Source organism: Saccoglossus kowalevskii, chromosome 22 (assembly GCF_978046115.1).
Source record: "Saccoglossus kowalevskii chromosome 22, keSacKowa6.1, whole genome shotgun sequence".
Classification (NCBI taxonomy): Eukaryota; Metazoa; Hemichordata; class Enteropneusta; family Harrimaniidae; genus Saccoglossus; species Saccoglossus kowalevskii.
In genome coordinates, this window is record NC_140662.1 from 18,321,107 (window position 1) to 18,347,997 (window position 26,891).

The window sequence follows — 26,891 nt, forward strand, 5'->3', positions numbered from 1 at the left end:
AACTTGGTACACAGATGCTCTGAACTAATGCTAGGTTTTGATTAGTTTTTGGTAATAATCCGTGGATACTAATTACCTAATTTGCATAATGATTAGTCAATTTTCGGTTTTTCCACTGATATCTCAAGTACTAATCATCACATTTCAATGAAACTTGGTACATAGATGTCATACGACACTGCACAGACCTGATAGTTTTTATGGTAATATCAGTACATATTAATTACCTAATTTGCATAATTAATTAATTTTCAGCATTTGATACAAGTAGTTAGCATTACATTTCAATGAAACTTGGTACTTACATACTCAAGGACTATGCAGAGATTGATTGTTTTCGATAAATATTTGTGCATATTAATCACCTAATTTGCATAATTAACCAACTTTCACACTGATATCTCAGGTACTATACATCACATATCAATGAATGTACATGGATGCTGTAGGACAATAGACAGACCTGAATAATTGTGGGTTAAAATCTGTACATATTAATTACCTAATTTGCATAATTAACCAATTTTAAGCTTTCACACTGATATCTAAAGTACCGTAAAAACTCCAAAATTTCGACCGGTTTTAAATAATTGGTGTTAGAAATGTGACGTGTTTTTAGAGTCAAAATTAAGGTGCATTTTCGGACGGTCGAATTTTTCAGAATAGAAATCAGCAAAAAAAAAATGGGGATGATAGACAGTGTGCTTCATTAGTTTTTAAAAAATGCAATGTCCGTCAATTGACGTAAACTTCCTCATGTTTCACGGTAAAAGCAAAGGTCGTGGCCGAGTTGTAACTCAAAATCTAAACAAAGTCATCAATCAGTGAGTATTATGACAAGCAAAACAAAACATCAAGACGCGGAGAAGAGGTCAGCACAAAACTAATAGGTCAAAAGACAAAGCTGTCTCGCACTACCTAGGAAAACTTGCGAATGTTCGAAGTACAGGTACCCATTGGACAAAAGATACATGGAAGTTTAGCAAACGATCTCCCCGACCCAGTGCAATGTATCCGGTTAGAATCAAAGCTCACGTGTCCCTTATTTGAGGGACCAAATTCTGCCGTAAATTCGCCCTTGGATTAAAAAATAAAATGGGATTTAAGAAAATAAAATGGGACTTTTAAGGTGTATTTTGGCGTCATTTTTCGGACATTTCAATCAATCCTGCCGGCTAAAATAGAGTCTAAGTTTTACCGTAGTCATTGACGTCTGTCTATTCAAGAGTACACGTGTATGATTTTTATCGTGACTAGCGTGAGCGGGTAAGCTTCCTTTCGAGAATGAGCTGTTATCACTGTGAACAATGTTAAATTATTCTTCAGATGACCAGTTTATTTTTTAAAAACAACTAATTTTTTTATTTAAAAAAAATCATGCCGTTTTCGCATCAAAATCCAAGCCAAAATATCGTACTACAACATCAATCTCTTCCGCATTGCGTTCAATAACATTAACATATTTAAATAAGCTATGGTAATTTGAACACGTTGGCATCATCCAGCTTTTTGATTGGTTAATTAGCGATTTGACCTATTTGACCTAAGAGAACATGGCGGATATCCTACAGCATCAAACGTTTATACGAGACCGGAATCATTCGCTTACGATGAAACTAAGTTGACTTTTATTTGTATTTCATAACCATTCAACAAATTTATTTTGTGTACATTATTATAATCACTACTGAGTACAGTAATAATCAACAATTCAGAAACGCAGCATGCCGAGGTTTTTGTGTTCGTTTTTATTTGAAACTTCGTTTATTTAGAATATATTTTCGTTACCAATAAAATAAAAATCTCTCAGTCAATCAGAAACCCGGATTCATGCCTTTGAGGAAGGTCCCGTTTGAACGCTCACATCGTTGTTTTTTTCGTTTGGGGGAAAACTAAAACTGGTCGCAATTTTCGAATAAGAATGAGTCGGCAATTTTTAGTGGAGTCGAAAATTTGGAGGTAAATAAAACACCGAAACCCGGCAAATAAATAGGCGGTCGATTTTTTAGAGGGGTCGAAGTTTTGGAGTTTTCACGGTACTAATTATTCCATTTCAATGAAACTTAGTACAAAGATGCTCTAGGACAATGTACAAACCTAATTAGTTTGGGGTAAAAATCTGTTCATATTAATTCCCTAATAAGCATAATAATTCATAATTTTTTGGTTCTAATCACATTTCAATTAAACTTGGAGACATAGATTTTCTGTTACATTGCGCAGACCTCATTAGTTTTACACTCAAATCTGGTCATATTAATTTTCTGATTTGCATAATTAGTTTTCAGCTAAGTAATTTCGAATTATATTTAATGTGTCTCCAATACTCTCAGCACATGGGAGTTCTTTCTAAGCTTTCTTTGATTTTTTTTTTGGATCGGGTTCGAAATGGCCGACTGGCGGCCATTTTGTTTTAAAGAATTCAGTTCTGGATCCGTATCTGAGACATGCTTGGATTGATCGAGTTCAAACTTCACACACACAAGGTACATCATGTCACAAATATGTATGTGCATTTGTTTCATGATCTCATTAACGATAGCCAAATGGCGACCGCTTTAAGGCCGAAAATGCATTGAAATCGCACATTTTCACCATTCCGGACCCGGATCTCAGTTATGCATGGACGGATTTCATTCAAATTTGGTACATACATTAAACATAATAGGACCTTGATGCACGTCATTTTTTTTTTCGGATCAAGTTCGAAATAGCCGACTGGCGGCCATTTTGTTTTAAAGAATTCAGTTCTGGATCCGTATTCGAGACATGTCTGGATTGATCAAGTTCAAACTTCACACGCACAAGGTACATCATGTCACAAATATGTATGTGCATTTGTTTCATGATCTCATTAACGATAGCCAAATGGGGGTTGCTTTAAGGCCGAAAATGCATTGAAATCGCACATTTCAACCATTCCGGACCCGTATCTCAGTTATGCATGGATGGATTTTGTTCAAATTTGGTACATACATTAAACATAATAGGACCTTGATGCACGTCTTCTTTTTTTTTCGGGTCAAGTTCGAAATGGCCGACTGGCGGCCATTTTGTTAAAAAATTCAGTTCTAGATCCGTATCCAAGACATGTCTGGATTGATCAAGTTCAAACTTCACACACACATGGTACATCATGTCACAAATAGATATGTGCATTTGTTTCATGATCTGCTTAACAATAGCGGAATGATGGCCATTTTAAGGCCGAAAATGCATCAAAATCGCGTATTTTCACAATTCCAGAACCGGATCTCAGTCATGCATGGATGGATTTTGTTCAGATTTAGCACAATGTGTTGTACATATGCAAGTGCATTTCCGTCATGATCTGCTTTGAATGTATATGTCACTCAAATATGAACGGAACGGGGACGTGTCATTGACAATGACTTGTTGAGATGGGTTCTGTTGACAATGCATTTTTATATGCAGGTTTTGGGCATGATGTTCAAGATGTCCTTTTTGTGTAGTGTTGTAAATCCTCTTGTGTACAATAGCTAGTGCTCTATGCTCTAGTGCAATAGTGTATGTGCTTTGGTAATTTTTTTTTTTATATATATATTTTTTGTGCCATGCGACAGTTGAATGCCACTGTTGTCTCTCCTGACTTTCTTTTTCTATGTGCAAATTGCAAGTGCTAGTTCTGACAGTCATATTCATGTTTGGGACTACAAGACAGGGCTGTGTTCATGTAATTTAATGATGCAATATACAATACTTACAACTGTTAATTAACGTGCGTTTCTATTAGATATGTGCATCTAATTAAATTAATATCTGGTATTCCATTTACCTGTTTATTTGCAGTTATTGGTACAGAGTTTATTAAGTACATGGAAGCCTTTAAGCCGTATCTAGCTCTTGGATTGAAAAATTTTGTTGAATACCAGGTAATCTTTGTTTTAAGGTAGTGGGGGGGGGGATTTACCTTGAAAACCATCAAAGTTTTTGATTACTGCCCTCAATACTATGGATTTCTTTTTTGTGATGTGTAGAATGTAGATGTAGTTGTATTCTCTTATCGTGGATATCATTGTTTCAGATGGCAATAGGCCCAGATGCAAATATCCTGGCTATTCTTGTAGGTATTGCCCTTATAACAACAATAATTTCCAACAAGTTATCTTCATTGAGAACTGCTTTACTTGTACTGTAAACATGTTTAATTATTCGCTGGTTTTAAATTGTTTTATTTTTGTTGATAAGTAAAATGGAACTCGTTGTTTCCCGGTCATGTTTGTGAACTTATAAACCCAGTGAAATTGCCAAAAACATAATAGTGAAATTTAATGCCAGTAAAAAAATAAATGGTTTTTACAGTATCTTGTTAGACAGTATCTTGTCAATTCAATCAATTACCTTCATTTCATTTTTGACTCCTGTGTACGAAGCACAAAAAGGGAGTCTTTGCAGTTAGTGTGTCTCTGCCTCTGCCTGTGTGTGTGTGTGTCTCTGTGTCTGTTCCACTGATATCTCAAGAACCATACATTGATTTTTGATGAAACTTGGTGCATACAAAATGTAGATGCTCTGGGCCAATGGGCAGATTTGATTAGGTTTTGGTAAAAATCCAAGCATATTAATTACCTAATTTGCATGATAATTAGCTGATTTTTAGGTGTTCCATGACTGTTTCACTGATATCTAAAGAATCACTCATTGGATTTTGATGAAACTTGTCACATAGATGCTCCAGACTAATGCACAGATTTGATTAGTTTTGGGTAAAAATCTGTGCAATATTAATTACCTAATTTGCATAATGATTAATCAATTTTCGGCTTTTCCACTGATATCTCAAGTACTAATCATCACATTTCAATAAAACTTGGTACATAGATGTCATAGGACACTGCACAAACCTGATAGTTTTTAGGGTAATATCAGTACATATTAATTACCTAATTTGCATATTTAATTAATTTTCAGCTTTTGATATTTCAAGTAGTAATCATCACATTTCAATGAAACTTGGTACATAGATGTCGTAGGACACTGCACAGACCTGATAGTTTTTAGGGTAATTAGTACATATTAATTACCTAATTTGCATAATTAAACAATTTTCAGCTTTTGATATTTCAAGAAGTAATCATCACATTTCAATGACACTTGTACATAGTTACTTAAGGACTGTGTAGACCCCTGATTAGTTTTGGGGTAAATATTTGTGCACATTAATTACCTTATTAGCATAATTAGTTAATTTTCAGCTTTTTGCCTGATATCTCAAGTACTACTCATCATATTTCAATGAGACTTGCTGCATAGATCTTCTAGGACTATGCAGATCCCAGATTAGTTTTAATTGGATATTAATTACCTAATTTGCATAATATTCCACTGATATATAAAGAACCACGAATTGAATTTTAATGACACTTTTAAAGAGAACTATGCAAATATTTATGCTTATTAATCACCTAATTAACACTGATATCTCAATTTCTGATCATCACATTTGATTCAAATTTGGTACATAAATGCTCTAGGACAATTGACAGGCCTGATTAATTTTTAAATTTTTTCATATTAATTCTCTAATTAGCATAATAATTCATAATTTTTTTGTTCTGTTCTGTTCATAATAGTTACCTGATTTACATAATTAGTTTTCAGCTTTTCCATCAATATCTCATGTACAAGTAATTTGAATTAATTTTTAATGTGTCTTCAATACTCTCAGCACACAAGAGTTCTTTCTAAGCTTTCTTTGATTACTACTAGGTTTGTCTCGCAGCTATTGGTTTAGTTGGTGATTTAAGTCGAGCTCTGGGGACCAGTCTCCTCCCGTACTGTGATGATATAATGACGCTGTTACTTGAGAATCTTGGAGTAAGTAACTGAGGGTCACTGTTGCTCATTCTTTAGAGAACCTACATGAACGTGCTACATACAAACTGACTAGGACACTGAAAAACAACCAAGATTTTGTCATTGAGATGGCTCTGAATGTTGTAGATTACCTATTTGTTTAAAAATATAATTGTCAATCATAGGTGGACACTCTAGTCATATTTACATATAGAAATAAAGTAAATGCACCTGGACTGTAGACTAAAGTCTGCTGTATGATATTTTGAAACAAAGTAGATGATCAGTTCTAATCTTAAACATCCAGTTGATTCTTAATGCCAAAATCTTGGGGGTTTTCACTGTAAGAAGGGATCTTTCATGTCCACATAAAAAATAGAAATAGTTGTGTGACACAATTGTTATTTTGAAAGGCTGTATGGCTTTTTGTCTACATCATTTTGACCATCGTTGCTTGTTGTACATTACATACTGGTATCCTTTTGATCTAATGCAAGATACCTCTATTAGTAGCTAAAAACAAATTTTGATCTGAACCTTGCACAAAATGTTGTCGTTTGCCACCTTAGCATTGCTAACTTATTTTCTCTCTCGTCAGAATGACACCGTAAATAGAACAGTAAAGCCGCAGATTCTGTCTGTGTTTGGAGATATTGCCTTAGCTATTGGGAATGTGTTCAAAAAATACTTGGATATTGTAATGAACACACTGCAGCAAGCATCACAAGCTGAAGTAGACAAGGTGAGTATATCATATTAACCTAATTGTTTTCTAATCAACAGTTGGAAATGTTGCAGGGCTTGTTTTTGACTCCCGTGTGCCAAGCACAAAAGGGAGTCTTTGCAGTTACCCTGTCTGTATGTCTGTATGTATGTATGTCACTTTTTTTGTTCCACCGTTATCTCAAGAACCGCTAATCAAATTTTGGTGAAACTTGGCACATGGATACTCTGAACTAATGCGCAGATTTGATTAGTTTTGGGTAATTATCTGTTAATATTATTAATTACCTAATATTATTAATTACCTAATTTACAAAATGATTAATCAATTTTTGGCTTTTCCACTGATATCTCAAGTACTAATCATAACATTTCAATAAAACTTGGTACATAGATGTCATATGACACTGCACAGACCTGATAGTGTTTAGGGTAATATCAGTACATATTAATTACCTAATTTGCATAACTAATTAATTTTCAGCTTTTGATATTTTGAGTAGTAATGATCACATTTCAATGAAACTTGGTACATAGATACTTGAGAACTGCAGAGACCTAATTAGTTTTTGGGTAAATATTTGTGCATATTAATCACCTTATTAGCATAATTGGTTAATTTTCAGCTTTTCACCTGATATCTCAAGTACTAATCATCAGATTTCAATGAGACTTGCAACATAGATTTTCTAGGACTATGCAGAGACTTGATTAATTTTGGGATAAATAATTGTGCCTATTAATTACCTAATTTGCATAATTAGTTAATTTTTTGCTATTCTATGGCTGTTGCACTGATGTCTAAAAACCACTCATTGGATTTCAACGAAACTTTTAAAGAGTACCCATCACATTTCAATGAACCTAGGACTATACACCATGTTAGTTTTTGGTAAATATGTATGCTTCTTAATCACCTAATTAACATAATTAATACTGATATCTCAAGTATTGATCATCACATTTAAATAAAACTTGGTACATAAATGCTGTAGGACAATAGACAGCCTGATTAATTTTGGGTTAAAATCTGTTCATATTGATTCTCTAATTAGCATAATAATTAATATTTGTTTGGTTCTAATCACATTTCAATAAAACTTGGTACATTGTGCAGACCTTGTGCGTTTCCATCAACATCTCAAGTTTAAGTAATTTTTAATTAATTTTTAATGTGTCTCCAATACTCCCAACACACGGGAGTTCTTTCTAAGCTTTCTTTGATTTTGAATTGAGATGGCACCTTTTTTTAAGGTCAAGTCCTTAGCATTCAGGGAATAATATAGGGAAAATTAAGGGCACCACAGCCCACTTGTTGGTCATCAAAGCAATTGATGCCTGTGAAGTCCAAGCACTGACAGTGTACCTTCTGCATCGTGGGGTGGAATGGATTGATGGTAGAATGTAGCAAATAAATAACATGACTAAACAGCAGGGTAAATACTATGCTAAGGGAAGAGTTGGAAATCAAACAGGCGGTGCACCGCGGTCATTATTGCGGTGTACCGCAGAACGTCGGGGAGAGCCGCGGACTGCTTATAATTAGGGGTCTCTATCGCTGTACCGGTCTCTACCGCGATCCTCGGTAATGTGTGAAATACGTACTTAACAGTTTCTTTGTGATTCCACGAGTCTTTGTTTTAAAATCCGATGCTGTAAATGAATACGATATGTGCGCTTGTTTAGTATTTAGTACATGTAGTTAGCGTAAATTTCCAAAGTGATGCGATACAATTTTTCATGGTACATGTAGGTATACCTTTATTACACTGGAATAAAGTTTACAATTGAAAAGAGGACGATTTACAAAGTTTCAGCGTATCCAAGCCGTATCCTGGTTCTTGATTGATTTGGCAGTATCATGTTCACCATTTGTGTCACACTCCAGAAAAAATGGCCAGCAAACGAGAAACGGGCGAACTAATCAAAACAGGTCAGGCTGTCTGCATTGCACTGACAATGACATAATTATTTTCTGTTTCGTTTCATAAATCTTGCCTTGCGCATGTATTCTTGGTTGACAGAATCTTTTTTAAACAAAAGACGTTATTTTTCTGTTACATGTTCGTGTTCCATGGTACTCGTGAGTGTGAAAGGCATTTTGAATGAATAATTATTGAGTTTATGATACCGTACGATAACGCTAGCTGTCTCGATTAGAATTTCATTGCGTGTGAACCGCTGAGGTCATTGCCTGTTACTGTGTCAACCGCACGTAGTTCAAAAGCACCTGACGTTTTGTTTTTTTTCACTCGAAATGTAAGCGATCGAATACTCTGCGTTCAAAGTACGCTGCCCCGAGTTTGAAATTACAGTAAATTGTAACGCATGGATTTTATTTACATGAAATTTAGTTTATTTAAAAAATGATAGGATGTCAAACCATAATTATTATTTGAAATGTTGTTTCTTGACTTGACTTTTCTGGCTTTAATGTTTTGTGTGTGTGTGTGTGTGGGTGTTTGTTTACAATATCATTATCAACAACAGTTATTCAGTGGCCCCGTCTCTGAGGCAGTAAGTCGCGGTTTCGACTAAGTCGCGTAGTAAGATGGCTCCGGACGATTGTATTGTGTTTTGCCGTCAGTTTTAAAGTAGAAAAACAAAGTCTGGTATTATCGCGTATTTAATTGCCCGATCAATCAGTTGGAGGTGACAACTTAACACCTACAGACCTTCAATTACTGAAATAGAAAGGGTGATAGCAGCCTGACTCGAGGTGTCGACAGGGGTATAAAAAATAAGTTTGCGTATTTATTGCAAAGACAACGCATTATCAAGTCGGCAAAGTTGAAATATTCACAGCCAGTACGTAAACAATGAAAAACAAGTTCGCGCAATTATTACGCAGACAACGCATTATCAAGTTGGCAAAGTTGAAATATTCACAGCCAGTACGTAAACAATGAAAAACAAGTTTGCATAATTATTACGAAGGCAACGCATTATCACGTCGGCAATGGTGAAATATTCACGACCAGAACGGTAACAATTTTTACGTAGGCAACGCAGAGCCAGTAAAAATTTGCGTAATGGGATGTTTATAATAAAAAGGTCAACTTGCGGAGCGCGAATGGTCACCAAGGTAACAACCCACTTGTGCAGCGCATGACCTGGGGTTAAACTTGGGCCAAGGTTTATTAGATTTTTCGCTGATCACCCAGTTGTTGTAGTATATATTGTAGCACCAAGTGTGTGACACTCCCTCTTCGACTTCGACTTTGACTTGCTTTTCCTACTTAGTACATGGTCTCGAGGTAACGTAAACTGCGGCCTCTCATCGAGTGTTTTACACTTGGAATTTATACTTCACCCGATTATATTGGTATACGCGAAACATTAATCTTTTAAAATAAATCCTGAGACTATACATGATGTAAATTCAAAATAATGTGATAATATTTTACATTATGTGGGGTCTACATTATTCTAGGTTGCTTTGCGATGTTATACCAAGACTCGTGAAAATAAAATAGTGTTCTTCTGCAAACTAATAGACTATTTTTCCAATCTTCTGGTACCACTCGATTTTATTATTTGAACTTGGCGGCAAGTAACCTTTAGTTTCCCAGTCTATTGTGTCCATTCATAGTCTTAACAATAGGGTGTAAATTACCATGCGAGCCTACCGCACACGACCGCGGTAAACCGGGGTCATGGAATCTATGCATAAATTTGCATAAAATGCGGTCGACCGGTGAGCACCCACCACCACCGCGGTAATGACCGCGGTAAACCGTGAGTTTGATTTCCTACTCTTCCCTAAATCGAAGTAAACCTGTACCATGTGCTCGACTCAGAGTGACACTCTTATTGTGTTTTCTGTGTTAATTAGTCCCCGTTCAAAGTCCGAAAACGGGGACTTATAATTTGGTCTCCGTCCGGAGTCTTATTTCAGAATCCTTTGGACCGATTCCGTTCATTCTTTGCATGTGCCTAGTACTTTATGTGGGACTTGCATACCGTACTCAACCGCGTTAGCACCCAGGGGCCTCAAATCAGAAAATCGCGATTTTGTGGTGGTGGGCGCTTACCCGAGCACCCCCCTCGAAAAAGAGTGCAAATGAAAATTTTGATTCATCAAGTGACAGATTACGTCTTTGAGGGAAAATCAAATTACTAAGGGGTGATCTCATATTGAAACATGCGGGTGAAACCTACGAAAACCTAAACCGCCCGAACAAAACCCAGTTTTGCGGTTTGGAAGTTTAAACAATAGACAGTGCGGTTCAGGACGACCGCATGAATTTGCATAAAAACTGCGGTTCGAACCGATCTCATTCACACCTCATTCAAGCTGTTGTTTATTTTTAGGATTGACAGTTTACATTGCTTTTTGAAGACTAGATAGTTGTCTGAAAAATGTGTCGATTTATCGGTGTACAGTAGTCATTTTACCGTGTGTCTTGCCTAAAAAAAACACTATCATATATCGGTGAACAGCGTGCTGAATAAATTGTTTTGTTTTGATAAACTGTTATGCTCGTGTCGCAAATTGAGCAGAGGACATGAATCAGACTTTTCATTGAGCTTGACTCTCTGACAGCTAATAAGTATCAGAAGACGAACATTTGTGGATACAAAGTTGCACTTGAGACTTACGCTACAGTGTTCAAGCCTTTACTACTGTTGCGCATTCAATTTTCATACAGTTCTTTCAGGAGTGCGTCATCGCAAAATCCGGAAAAACAAATGCAGCGTACGCCATGAAAATTTATTTCGATTTGCTGCACATCGATTATTTGCAGTTTTTCTTATTCAATTGCCAGTGACACGAAGTATCAAAACAGAAAATTAAATTAAATGGTCGATGCATGCTGGGTGACAAGGAGAAATTCTGATTGAAGTAACCAAGATGGCTGCGTTGAGTGCATGATTTTCTGCAGTGAATTTAAAAACAACACCTCGCTGCCTACTTCGCCCACAGTCCCTCAAAGCACTGTACTTCGATGTATTTTCTAAAATAATCGTTTATTTTTAATTAACCGGGGGTTCGAAATGTGTGCATTTTGTCACCGAAAAGTAAGATTTCGGCAGCGGTAAATACCCGTAATTTCCCCGCAATGTCGTCAGCTGACAATGTTACGGTGGTCGTAGCGCCGGAGTCGTAGTGTTTGCCCCGACTTTAGTTTTCACACAGTGATAGAGGAAATGTGGTTTTCAGATGCCTTCGTAAAAAAACAATGTTGCCATTATCGATTTTATATCATATCATCATATTTTGATAACTCGCAGTCTCACAGACTTTACAAACTTAACCAAAAAATGTGTTCCATGAATTTATGAACTGACATGGGCACAAAACTGACCGTACTTGTTGCGGACAAAATGTACCAGCTCGCTTAATGGATAAACACATTTTACTGACTATGCCAAATATATATATAACGTAAGTAATTTATCCTAAGAAGCTGCTCATTAAAATTCTAGTGCATTTTTTCCCTGTTCTGTTTCAAACATTAATTCACCATATATATCACAATAGAGAGGGTTCTATGGTATCACTTGATTCACATTCAATGACAAAATATAACAAACCATCACGTCTGTAATTAATTCCAGATAAATTGAATAACAATTGTATTTGGTACAAACCGAAATGTGAGTTGTGAGAAACTGATTATTATTACCAATCACAGAAATAAATAAACTTTTCATCACACTTATAAATGACATGATGTAAATAGATTTGTGAAACACATGCAAGTTTGTTTTTTATTAGCATTTACATGTACAAGACTTGCAAAGAAAAAAAAATTGCTGCTGTAATTCTTAACACTTCAAAATATAACGCTCAGTATGAACATGGAGCTCCATAGTATACATCTTATTTTTTTTCCTGCTGAAACCAGGCTGAAACAGTATTGTAAGAAAAACCTAGGTTTCCCTAGGTCTGTCTTCTTTGTTCTCTGTTGTTTGTTTTCAGTGGGGGCGTTAATGGGTAGTTAATCCTAAGGTTAGGTTCAAACCTATTACTAATTTGCATATTGTAGGTCTAGTAGGTCTGATTAGGGCTAGCAAGGGAAGACCGGGTTAACCCAGGTTTGACCCAGGTGTTTGAATATGAGATCACCCCTAAATTAGTTGCGTCGTCATTGATTTTCACAATGAAGAAACAGAAATGATCACAAAAAATATGCACATTTTATTACAATATTAATTACGTACCACCATAATTTACGGAATTAAAAACATTTGAGTCTGTTGGAACACAGTCGAAGTCAAAATTGTCATATTATTTCCACTGACGAAGTTGTTGGATCGTACGCAAACTCTTGATGAAAATCACTTTCCGCCATGATGCAATTGCAGATTTGACCTACAGCAGCGTCCTTTGACCTAATTGGTCAAGTTGGTTATTAACTAATCAAAATGCCCCAAATATAAAAATTGCACAAAAGTGGGGGGTGGCCGCTTGCCCGGGCATGGGCGCTAACACGGTCGAGTACGGTACATGTGTATGTATGTATGTATGTATGTATGTGTGTGTGTGTCAGTCTGTTCCACTGATATCTCAAAAACCATACTTCAGTTTTTGATGAAACTTGGTGAATAGATGCCCTGGGCCAATGCGCAGATATGATTAGGTTTTTGTAAAATTCCATGCATAATTACCTAATTTGCATGATAAGCTAATTTTTAGCTGTTTAATGACTGCTCCACTGATATCTAAAGAACCACTCATTGGATTTTGATGAAACTTGGTATATAGATGCTCTGAACTTGTCCGCAGATTTGATTAGTTTATAGTAAAAATCTGTGCATATTAATTACTTAATTTGCATGATAATTAGCTAATTTTAAGCTGTTCAATGACTATTCCACTGTTATCTAAACAACCACTCATTGGATTTTGATAAAACTTGGTACATAGATGCTCTGAACTAATGCTAAGTTTTGATTAGTTTTTGGTAAAAATTACCTAATTACTAATTACCTAATTTGCATAATGATTAGTGAATTTTCCGTTTTTCCACTGATCAAGTTCTAATCATCACATTTCAATGAAACTGGGTACATAGATGTCATAGGACATTGCACAGATCTGATAGTTTTTAGGGTAATATCAGTGCATATTAATTACCTAATTTGCATAATTAGTTCATTTTCAGCTTTTTCACAGATATCTTAAGTCCTAATCATCACATTTCAATGAAACTTGGTACATAGACTTTTTAGGACTATCCAAAGACCTGATTAGTTTTAGGGTAAATAATTGGGCATATTAATTACCTAATTTGCATAATTAATTAATTTTCAGCTTTTACACTGATTTCTTAAGTACTAATTATTCCATTTCAATGAAACTTGATATAAAGATGCTCTAGGGCAATGTACAAACCTGATTAGTTTGGGGTTAAAATCTGTTTATATTAATTTATAATTTTTTTTTGTTCCAATCACATTTCAGTAAAACTTTGTACATAGGATGGTCTGTTACATTGCGCACACCTCATTAGTTTTACACTCAAATCTGTTTATATTAATTTTCTGATTTGCATTAGTTTTCAGCTTTTCCATCACTATCTCAATCAAGTACAAGTAATTTTGAATTATATTTAATGCGTCTTCAATACTATCAGCTCATGGAGTTCTTTCTAAGCTTTCTTTGATTTGAAAATGTTGTATTTTGGACATGCTTTGTCAGTTTTCATTCAAACTTGGTACATACAGTACAGTTCTCGTGGAAGCTTTGGCTTTTGTGGCATCATTGTCGCCTACGCATGGCTTCATTGTCGCCTCAGCATCGCATCATTGTGGCATCAGCTTCGCGTCATTGAAAATTGAAGCTGCCCTGTAAAAAATCGAATAGCACTTGAAAAAAATGTGTTCATTTAGTTGTAGCCATAAATTTTTGGTGACCAGTCGATGTACAATTTGAAACTCATGATACACACGGAAGTCCTTAGATACTGAATATCATCGACCCCAATCTGGTTTACCTTATTTCCAAACTTGCAAAATTGATTTGTATCTCAGCCCAGTTTTTTTTTCTCCTTTTTTTGAAATGAGGTCAAATCCCAGCCAAATCTAGGTCAAAGGGTCAGATTGCGTGCATATAATTATATAGTTAAAACAAAAAGTATTTGAACTTTTGACGGTTGTTCAACATCTTTGCACGGTTACTAAACTATTAATCGTGATGTATGAAAACCAGAAAATTGTTAGTAGTCCGAAGTTCTGCACAGTCGAAAATAAAGTGGAAATTCAACAAGCGGTCACAAAAGCGAGCGATTGAAAAGCGGAAGCAGGCGAGAGATTGGGCGAAATGAGTTCTGTACTTTGTTTGATGAAGCGATGCTAATGCCACATTGTCGCCATAATGAGGCCACAATGAAGCTAAGCGATAACCGCCTAAATTTTAAATGTCGCGACATTGATGCAATGCTGAAGCCATAACAATGCCATAATGATGCGATGCTGAAGCGAAGGTGAAGCTGAAGTGAAGCTGAAGTGAAGCCAAAGCTTTCGCGAGAACTGTACTGTGGATCATACATGTTAGGATACATGTCCATGACAATTTCTTTCGCAATTGGATCAAAGATGGCTGACTGGCAGGCATCTTGTTTGTTTTTTTCAAATGTGGTATCTTAGACATACTTTGTCAGTTTTCATTCAAATTTGGCACATTTTTTATACATGTTAGGATACATGTCCATGACAATTTGTTTCAAAATCGGATCAAAGATGGCAGATTGACAGCCATCTGACTTTTTGGCATTACTACTATATTTCCAAGATTTATGTACCATTTTCATTCATATTTGGCACATACATCATACATGTCACCTTTGTTTCATAATCAGATCAAAGATAGCCGCATAACGGCTGTTTTTATTTGTGGCCATATTACTATATCCCTGTCACCCATGTATCATTTTCATTGATATTTAGCATGTCGATTCAATTTGCAATTTGATCAAATGTTTTCACTTGTGATCTGTTTTTCTTTGCAACACATGTTCGAATTTGATGTAAATAAACAATCTGTTGTATATACCACTTGGGACTCAAGTTTCAAGGACATGCTCACGACAACCCCTCCACTTTAACATGACGAGCACAACGAGAACTTTCAAAAATTTAACAGGGACTGTGTCATTTTTAATGACTTGTTTACTTCACCTTGCATGTCACTTCACCCACACAGCAGCAGTTTTTTTGACTCCCATGTGCGAAGCACAAAATGGGAGTCTTTGCAGTTAGTGTGTCTGTATGTCTGTATGTGTGTATGTGTGTGTGTATGTGTATGTGTGTATGTGTGTCCGACTGTTCCACTGCTATCTCAAGAACCATACATCGGTTTTTGATGAAACTTGGTGCATAGATGCTCTGGGCCAATGCGCAGATTTGATTAGGTTTTGGTAAAAATCCATGCTCGTTAATTACCTAATTTGCATGATAATTAGCTAATTTTTAGCTGTTCTATGACTGTTCCACTGATATCTAAAGAACCACTCATTGGATTTTGATGAAACTTGGTACATAGATGCTCTGAACATATGCGCAGATTTGATTAATTTTTGGTAAAAATCCGTGCATATTAATTACCTAATTTGCATGATAATTAGCTATTTTTTAGTGGTTCCATGACTGTTCCACTGATATCTAAACAACCACTCATTGGATTTTGATGAAACTTGGTACATAGATGCTCTGAACTAATGCTAGGTTTTGATTAGTTTTTGGTAATAATCCGTGGATACTAATTACCTAATTTGCATAATGATTAGTCAATTTTCGGTTTTTCCACTGATATCTCAAGTACTAATCATCACATTTCAATGAAACTTGGTACATAGATGTCATACGACACTGCACAGACCTGATAGTTTTTATGGTAATATCAGTACATATTAATTACCTAATTTGCATAATTAATTAATTTTCAGCATTTGATATAAGTAGTTAGCATTACATTTCAATGAAACTTGGTACTTACATACTCAAGGACTATGCAGAGATTGATTGTTTTCGATAAATATTTGTGCATATTAATCACCTAATTTGCATAATTAGTTAATTTCCACGGGTATCTCAAGTACTAATCATCGCATTTCAATGAAACTTGGTACATAGATCCTTTAGGACTATGCAGAGACCTGATTAGTTTTAGGGTAAATAATTGTGCATATTAATTACCTAATTTGCATAATTAATTTTCAGCTTTTCTACTGATATCTTAAGTACTAATCATCATATTTCAATGAATCTAGAATTATGCAGACCCAATTAGTTTCCGGTAAATATTTGTGCATATTAATCACCTAATTTGCATAATTAACCAACTTTCACACTGATATCTCAGGTACTATACATCACATATCAATGAATGTACATGGATGCTGTAGGACAATAGACAGACCTGAATAATTGTGGGTTAAAATCTGTACATATTAATTACCTAATTTGCATAATTAACCAATTTTAATCTTTCACACTGATATCTAAAGTACCGTAAAAACTCCAAAATTTCGACTGGTTTTAAATAATTTGTGTTAGAAATGTGACGTGTTTTTAGAGTCAAAATTAAGGTGCATTTTCGGACGGTCGAATTTTTCAGAATAGAAATCAGCAAAAAAAAATGGGGATGATAGACAGTGTGCTTCATTAGTTTTTAAAAAATGCAATGTCCGTCAATTGACGTAAACTTCCTCATGTTTCACGGTAAAAGCAAAGGTCGTGGCCGAGTTGTAACTCAAAATCTAAACAAAGTCATCAATCAGTGAGTATTATGACAAGCAAAACAAAACATCAAGACGCGGAGAAGAGGTCAGCACAAAACTAATAGGTCAAAAGACAAAGCTGTCTCGCACTACCTAGGAAAACTTGCGAATGTTCGAAGTACAGGTACCCATTGGACAAAAGATACATGGAAGTTTAGCAAACGATCTCCCCGACCCAGTGCAATGTATCCGGTTAGAATCAAAGCTCACGTGTCCCTTATTTGAGCACCGTACCGGTGATTTGAGGGACCAAATTCTGCCGTAAATTCGCCCTTGGATTAAAAAATATAATGGGATTTAAGAAAATAAAATGGGACTTTTAAGGTGTATTTTGGCGTCATTTTTCGGACATTTCAATCAATCCTGCCGGCTAAAATAGAGTCTAAGTTTTACCGTAGTCATTGACGTCTGTCTATTCAAGAGTACACGTGTATGATTTTTATCGTGACTAGCGTGAGCGGGTAAGCTTCCTTTCGAGAATGAGCTGTTATCACTGTGAACAATGTTAAATTATTCTTCAGATGACCAGTTTATTTTTTAAAAACAACTAATTTTTTTATTTAAAAAAAATCATGCCGTTTTCGCATCATCCAGCATTTTGATTGGTTAATTAGCAATTTGACCTATTTGACCTAAGAGAACATGGCGGATATCCTACAGCATCAAACGTTTATACGAGACCGGAATCATTCGCTTACGATGAAACTAAGTTGACTTTTATTTGTATTTCATAACCATTCAACAAATTTATTTTGTGTACATTATTATAATCACTACTGAGTACAGTAATAATCAATAATTCAGAAACGCAGCATGCCGAGATTTTTGTGTTCGTTTTTATTTGAAACTTCGTTTATTTAGAATATATTTTCGTTACCAATAAAATAAAAATCTCTCAGTCAATCAGAAACCCGGATTCATGCCTTTGAGGAAGGTCCCGTTTGAACGCTTTAATCGTTTTTTTTTTCGTTTGGGGGAAAACTAAAACTGGTCGCAATTTTCGAATAAGAATGAGTCGGCAATTTTTAGTGGAGTCGAAAATTTGGAGGTAAATAAAACACCGAAACCCGGCAAATAAATAGGCGGTCAAATTTTTAGAGGGGTCGAAATTTTGGAGTTTTCACGGTGCTAATTATTCCATTTCAATGAAACTTAGTACAAAGATGCTCTAGGACAATGTACAAACCTAATTAGTTTGGGGTAAAAATCTGTTCATATTAATTCCCTAATAAGCATAATAATTCATAATTTTTTGGTTCTAATCACATTTCAATTAAACTTGGAGACATAGATTTTCTGTTACATTGCGCAGACCTCATTAGTTTTACACTCAAATCTGGTCATATTAATTTTCTGATTTGCATAATTAGTTTTCAGCTAAGTAATTTCGAATTATATTTAATGTGTCTCCAATACTCTCAGCACATGGGAGTTCTTTCTAAGCTTTCTTTGATTTTTACTACCGTCAATGGTAAACTCAATTTGGTCTTTTTGGCTAGCATGTGTCTTTTACTATAGACTTGTTCTGAAATCTTTGTACAAGTAGATCAAAGCTAAGTGGCTATGTAACTTTCTGCGTTTCAGAGTGATTACGACCTAATAGATTATTTAAATGAACTGCGAGAAGGATGCTTAGAAGCGTATACTGGTATAGTGCAAGGGTTGAAAGGCGATTCAGATCCCATTAATCGTAAGTATTAAGTTGATGTTGTCATAGAAACATGAATCACAGTATATCATAGATCTCCAGGTAACAATGCCATATGTACATGGGGCCTAAGATTGTTTGCATGCACATGTTAAATAAGAGCATAATAACTATCACCTTTTTTCGATACGTAGTTGTTGAAATACACAGTACAAACATTTTTTTGGCAAAAAACTGTCAAAAAACCTGCAAAATGGGCATTTTTGAAACTATACCATAGAAATTCATGGGAAAAATTAATGGTAGTCGAATTTTCCAATAATTCAGGACAACTGTAAGCATTCGCCTTCTATCTACATCCCTATGTACCTGAACGAACTTTTGATGAAACAAGACTAAAAAATCAATATTTTGCAGGCATCGCTGTCTGCAATCAAAACAGATTCTTGAATATTTAACCTAAGTGGTTGAGAACTAACTGCAAATGCATTAATTATTCACTGGGGTTTACTTTCGTTATTTTTGCTAATACGTAAATTTGTTAAATTTAATCCATGTAAACGCGTTTCTGTGCCAAGCTTGTGAACTTAAAGCGGGGGAGTTGTCACCTGTGCATTGCGCCAGATGGCGAGTCATTGTTTTCAAATAAGCATCTACCGATGAGCCTTTGCATTTTTAGTGTGTGTTATCGTCACTTGGGACTCGTTTCCCTCCCTCCTGCGCGTGCGCAGGTGGCGACCCTCCCGCTTTAAAACCCAGTAAAGTTGTTCAAAGCATTAAAATAGTGAAATTAAATTCCAGTATCTACAAATGTGTCTGAATTGTTTGTTGTAGCTGATGTACAGCTGATCCAACCCCATGTAATGCATATGATTAGCTTTATTGAACATATTGCTCAAGACGAGGACCATTCTGATAGTAATACATCAGCTGCTGCTGGTCTCATTGGGTAAGATTTTCACATTGTTTTTTTATGCATACACTGTCTATTGTGGTACAACGTGAAACCTTGCCATTACCGTTTACTATGTAAATGTATTATTGTTCTTTAAGTAAAATTCGCTAATTTAAAACCATGTCAAAATAACATAACAATATCCCTGCGAAATTTTCGAACTCGAAACCCAGTGAAATTGCTCAAAACATCAAAATAGTGAAAATAAATTGTCAAAAGTAGAAGTATTAAAAGTACTTCATTTAAGCTACAATTAATTTTTGCTGAAAACACTTTTTGATGAGTTGGGGGGGGGGGGTATATTCATTAAATCCTCCCTTATGTGAAAAAGAATCCTGAGCAGAAATAAAGTATTTCACAGCAAGACACACTTGTGCACAAATAAAGATTGGGTTGGTTGGTTGGTGGACGTTTGTGGAATTGGGGAGGGAAGAGTTGTAGTTGTCAACAAATAAGAATTTAGATCTGTGGCTGTCACTGTGTTGAAAATGAAAATATTAACCTCCGTTAAATTTATTTTATTAGAAGTGCATTTCGAATACTTGTATGTACATCATTAATTAACTACAACTCACTCTGACCTTAGACATGCGTGTCATTAGACCTTGTAGCAGGACACAGTCGCCCAGTCTATGTTGCATAACTCGAAAATGCATCATCTGATTTGAACAAAATTTCTTAGACAAATTTAGTGTCCAGCTGCTCAGCAAGATTTACGATTCATGCACACTTAAGGGTATTTTTAAATCAAAATAAGTCATTTTTGGGCCAAAAGTGGGTTGAAAATGGTTTTGCCTGTTATTGGCGATTCATTTATGTCGTGTCTATGTTAAGCACATGCACTTCTAGTAATAGAGAAAATCCTATAAAACCTGCATTGTATGTTTTTCTTGTGGTCGGCATTTCCAAATCAAAACTACATGTTTAGTATGCTGGTAATGTAATGTATTTTTTGTTTTTTAGTGATCTATGCACAGCATTTGGTGCTAGTATGCTACCTCTAGTGGAGAAAGCTAGTATACAAGAACTGTTGCAGGAAGGTAGACGTTCCAAAACTAACAAAACTAAAACTCTTGCCACATGGGCAACCAAAGAAATCAGAAAGCTGAAGACTGCACAATGGTGAGTTATCAGTTAACTTATCACCCCCAGCCGTGTTACAAATACAATTCTCAGAAACTTTTTCAAATTTTGCAAACATTAGACAATTTATTTTAATAATTTTGTCTCCTAATAGACAAGTTTTGGGTTCTACTGTTATCGTAGAAACTTGTGTGCTCTAATTCCAATAGGGGGTTTGATTTTGTAAATGTTTGATAGCTCATAAAAATGTTGGGAACCAAGGAAACGGCAAAATAAATTACACTTGTTATAAATCAGCCCCCATTCTGAAGGGGCTGTAACTCAATACTCTTCTATTGTTGTATGTTTGAATATAAGCAAAAAATGGGTTGGTTGCAAGAGTAGTTTCATTGTATTATGAGGTTATTATGAGGATACTGCAAAGTATGCACAAAGACAGTACAGTGGGATTATCGACTGTGTACTGTCTGAGTGCATACTTTGCAGTATCCTCATAATAACCTTATTATTGTACAACTTTTCCTCCCAGGAATACATCATGGGAATGCAGTAATCCAAAACTTTTAGAACAGATTCAGCAAACTTTTTTGTGTGGGGGTCCAGTCAAACCCTGTGTAATCGTCCCATATTTGGAATTCGCATTTCCTAATGTGGTAGGATGAAAATACTCAGTGCATTACCGCAAAATTACAGCATGCTGTAACTTATAGCGTTACGGTGACAGATGTATAATAATAATTATTCCCATAAACTTAAAGCCAAAAATGGAGGTTGTGATTGGGGAAATCTGACATTTGTGCATGTTTGGAATTTCATTTATTTATGTGTACTTCTATTGGTGAGCCTCTGATTTAAATTAAATATCATAAACTGTTCCACTATTTGTACAAAGTTTAGCGTTAAATTTGTGCTTTATTTTTCTTTCAGAACCACATGAACCTGGATCAGTGTCGTGTTAATCGATAAACCCTACTGTGTAAGGATGCTACTATGGATGCCATCTGAAGACCAAGAAGGCATAAATGTGTGATGAATGCGTATGACAGAGAGAGAGTGTGTGTGAGAACTCATCAACAAAACTCATTAAATCAATGTACAACTTTATCCAAGAAGCAATGTGGCTGTTGCAAACCCGATTTAGTCGTTATTAAAAAAAAATTGACATATTTACAAAATGGGCAGTTGTTGAATTAGGCCATGAATTCCTTTGATGTACAACTGTATGTGTGACAGCAACGCTGCTTGGATAGCAGTTCATATCTTATTAGCAGTGTCTTGGGAACTCCAAAAAAACTGCTAGTAATACCATCCTTCATTGTGTGGACGAATGCAAGAGTGAAAATTTCAGAAACCTAGTTTTTTTTTTTAGTTCTTTTTGTGTTGCCTTTCTTTCGTTCACGAAGGTGGCTCAATACTTGATCTGTTGTACTACAGGTCATGGTTCAGAGGTCAAAGATCGCAAAGCTGGTTGCACAAGCTTCACGAGTGATGTAAATAAAACCATTTTGCATTAAAGGTGCACACAATGATAAATGCAACTTTCCTGATATAATTCATTCCAAAAAATTGGCAGAAAATCTACTTGCTGTGAAAATGTCTCTTCCACCTCAAGAAAAAAAAAAAAAAATTGTACATTATTCTGAGCCTCCCTTTGCAAGGTATTGTGTATAGTATCGTGAAGGCTGTGGACTCGTGATCTCTGAATCATTATAGTTGTGTATAGTCGGCATAACGTCATTGAAACTGTTCGCTGGATGAGGACGCAGGATTATCAATTGATTTGTAATTTTAAAAATAACATGATTTCATTGGTTTATTTCACTGTGCTCATTCTTTCAATTCCCTTGAATGTGCTCTTAAAATAAGCAAATGCACCAGGCTGGTTGTTGGACAATGCCCGTCAGTATAATGACAGTATCGATGGCATGTATTTGACTTGCAAGATTAAACCAGTTTCCAATAGATTAGCTGTCAATCTTACTACTTGCACTGATCCCCAAAATGTAATTGGTTGATTGAATTGCACTGTTCAGACTCTCACAGCACATTCTATGTGCTGAAAGAGTATAAACTTGGTTGTATTATTTCATCCAAATATTTCCGTATTTGGGTCAACACATCGTCTGCTGAACCCCTCCATGGATAAACCAAAATCTACTTTCGGGATCTTTTTCTAAATATTGCTGTACATGAAACCTATTAATGCCATATTTGGATATCAAGTATGCTAATGATTACTTGATGACCATATATGGTAGCTAGTTCTTTTTCATACAGTATATTGGCTAGCTTTACAAATGGAATATGCTAATTTACTTGACAATCCAATATGGCATCAATATGCAAATGACTGCCATAAATGGTATTGATATGCAAATGATTGCCATATATGGCAGTCATATGCAAATGTACATTTTGACCATATATGGCATCAATAGGCTAATGATTACCTTGTATGCTAATGCATTTATATCATGCATGGCAACAAAATGCCTAATACCAAATACAACATCAGTATGCATACAAGTTTTGCATTATAACCATGCATCAGCTTGTGAAAATGGCCAATCGTCACTTATTTTAGAACAGAGGCACGAGTTGTCTGCTGATACAAGTTAGTTGCGTAGTTCCCTCTAATTGTTGCTAATTGGTGCAATTACAGGTACTGAATATTGCAGTGTGTAGGGGTATTTTACTGGCGTTTTTAAACCTTGTCATGTATAGTATTGAATGACTAGTTGAGTCTTGAATAAACCTTAATTCCGCTGGATTTTTGACAACTTCATGAAAAAAAAAACTTCATCTTGAATAAGCTGTTACATAATGTGAAAAAGCACATTAGAAAAGACCTAAACCAAATTAAAGGCAGAATTAATGTTTATTTGTGGTATTGAACCTAATCCCACAATCACTAGGTTTGGTTTCTCTTGTTGCTAGGACACCATATGGGATAATGTTTATTTTGTACTATCACAGGGTTAAACTGCTATAGAACTTGGTTCAAACTATGAAAAAGAAATGTGTCCACTTATAATTAATTTGCTGATCATAAATTCCATCATTCAACTTGAGAGAATTTTTAATCAGGTTTTCAATAGCTGCTATTCAAGGTAGTTGTTTTAGTGACATCCTCTTGTAAATCTCAACTCTAAAATTGATTTCACTCTTCAACTCTGTAAATTGAGACAATGCAAAAATTACTCCCAGGCAGCTGACTGTAAACCTGACTCGTATTGCAGCTGATAATGAAATGTAATGTATTACGCCATATACATAACCCAATGACTCTTCTACAGTAATAGTTATGCGAGAATTTGTCACTAATTATTAGCTTGGTGCTTTCCAAGGTCTGCAAGATCTACAAAACTAAGATGGTTGCGTTATTGTACTTGCCATGCAATACTTTTTTCAGATGTCTGAAAGTAGGTTGCCTTCACATTGAACCATTGTGGTTGAATTTCGCCCCCCACTGGTATCTTTGCACCTTTCTGAAGTTTTGGCATGCATGATACTCTATGATTGCCTTCTGACCAGCACAAGTCACACAATGCAATTCAGTTGATCAGTGTGGTGTTCATTGATCTTGGGCATTTTTTGCTCACCTTGGAAGGCACATAGATTCTTGACTAACCCGTAATCCGATTGCCAGGACTACTGGCAGAAAACCAATGTACTTTGCCATCCACCACCCCCCAACCAACCTGGTGTATTTCTGTATATGTTGAACACAACATGCTGACTGGAACTTTTCATCATCTTCCATGGGAAATCCACAAAAATCGAAAAAAGTAATATTCTAAACATTTCAGGAATTGCCACCACATCAAAAGACTATGCATGTCATGTACCGGTATTTAAATTTGTTTAGCTTGCCAGTTCGTAGAAGGTATTAATACCCAAAGAATAATTTGTGTAACGCGCACACACCTGCATCTTGATTTGTCAGTCTCGACCTTATTCTGAAATACTTTGGCAAGTTTCACTTGCCAATTTACTAATGTCACATGTTCATATAAATTATAACCTGATTAGCTATAAAGTCCTTAAATTTGTTACTTAATGGCTTGGATAACTTGTGGCTAAAGCCAAATCTGGATGTTTTACTGATTGGTAACAACTATTGCATTTCAATGTGCCGATATATTTTTTTGTTGTGGGGCAATTCTGAGGTGTATGCACACTGATGTAAAAAAAAAAAAAGAAAAAATTCTCTGGGAGATGGTGTTGCACTTTGTATCAATAAATTGACACTTTGTTTCATACATATAAAACTGTTTTGTGCTTTTTTTTGTTTTATGAAGGACATGCCAGACTTTAGTAAACTCCTTTTTCAGATCTGGTTCATTGGTTGACTGGCAATTTTGTTTCAATGAATGCTGTTCCGAAGCTGCACATTGTGGTGCTTGTATTTATTCGTTTGATTAACCGATTCAAGAGAGCCATTTTAATGTCAAACTAGCAGCCTGTGGGTTGATATAGCATCACTGTATATCCAGTAGTTGGTTAAAAAAAATGGAATTGTTCACAAAATTGTCACAGAATGCAAAAATTGATTTTTTTTACCAAAAATGAAAAAATTATTCACTAAATTAGAAATGCAAAGTGAACAAATTTACATGTGTAGAAAGTATGAAACTTGTACAGCTGACTAAGAAGTCGAAAATGTAGACTAGTAAGTGAATTTTGCTATGTGTGATCCAAGACCGTTTATGGAGGTGCTAAAAATGTCACCAACAGAAGTGAACTTGCCCTAATCACCTATCTTCACAGGCCAAGTTTATTCGGCCAAGCCCCTAAATAGACCTTGGCAGAATGACCATCAAATATGCGTATTCTAACAGCGCCCCCAGTAGTCAGTTGCAGCTTATCATTGTCCAATCAGTTTGTGTGTTACAAATCCTTCTTTGGCGTTTCATTTTAAACAAAATGGCGGTGCCCATGAATAGTGATATTTGTGATAAAATTGCGAAAATTTTTGGTGTTGGTGTCCTTAAGCCTCATCAGGTACAGGCAATCAACGCAGTTTTGTGTGGGAAGGATGTCTTCATAGCGACAAAAACAGGAAGTGGAATTTTGTTTTATAATTTGGTACGTCCAAACTACGGTAATCTCTCTGCTTAATATATGCGATCCCGCACGGTATCGTGTAGAGGCCCATAGGTCGAAGAAACGAGGTCGTGCGTTTCGAACGATGCAATCACCTGGCAGCTAATGTTCATCTCTATTTCATCCATTCAAAGACTGACCAAGTGCTGATTATAAACTAAGTTGTGTATAAACAGATTTTCGTTCAAACCTCGAATGTACCTTTCACGCATTAATGGACAATACAAGTCCCTGTTGCCCAATCTTGACTTTGATGGCACAGTTTAGATTTCCAATTTTCATGGATAAAGCAGTTTTTTCAAAATATTCATTTATTAATAGGTTATTTTGATTATTCTTGAGTTACATACAATTTAAACAAGAATTGAATAGTTACCATATGCAAATTATCTTGGTAATCACTATAGTGCGTCACTTACAGTACGTCTTCGGTGAAATGGTGCCATCAAGTCTAGAACTAAGAAAAATCCATCTTGAAAGTTTCTGTTCCTACTTGTATTTTATATTTTATTATAGGCTAAACAGACTATTAATTGATGACTTCCATTTGCTCAGCAAATCCTGGGGAATGAAAGAATAATCTTTGCCACTGTATCTCTCTACTAATCAAATCTATGCAGTTTACATGTAGTTTAATGTCTCTCATAGGTCAGAATGATATCCCTACAGGTCTTAATGTCAGAGAGGCTGATGGGACTCAAAACATACATGCAAGTCCCTGTTTTGGACTACAGACTAATAATACATATGATCGTAAGATTGTTTATCAGATATACTCATTGATTTTGAGGCTGCGACCATTACAACTAATGCACAAGTTGTTTGATTTAGG

General features: G+C 35.5%; 1 protein-coding gene across 1 annotated transcript in view; it reads left to right on the forward strand.

The window, feature by feature from the left end:
- The window catches only part of LOC100371372 (importin subunit beta-1-like), a 39,666-nt gene extending 14,442 nt beyond the window's left edge, over positions 1–25,224 (forward strand). The window contains exons 17-23 of the mRNA XM_085495998.1: positions 3,811–3,893; positions 5,731–5,838; positions 6,416–6,559; positions 18,852–18,957; positions 19,750–19,864; positions 20,834–20,992; positions 21,881–25,224. Coding sequence (XP_085352124.1) covers positions 3,811–3,893; positions 5,731–5,838; positions 6,416–6,559; positions 18,852–18,957; positions 19,750–19,864; positions 20,834–20,992; position 21,881 — 716 coding nt within the window. The 3' untranslated portion in view covers positions 21,882–25,224. The remainder of the gene's footprint in view (positions 1–3,810; positions 3,894–5,730; positions 5,839–6,415; positions 6,560–18,851; positions 18,958–19,749; positions 19,865–20,833; positions 20,993–21,880) is intronic.
- Positions 25,225–26,891: the final 1,667 nt, after the last annotated feature.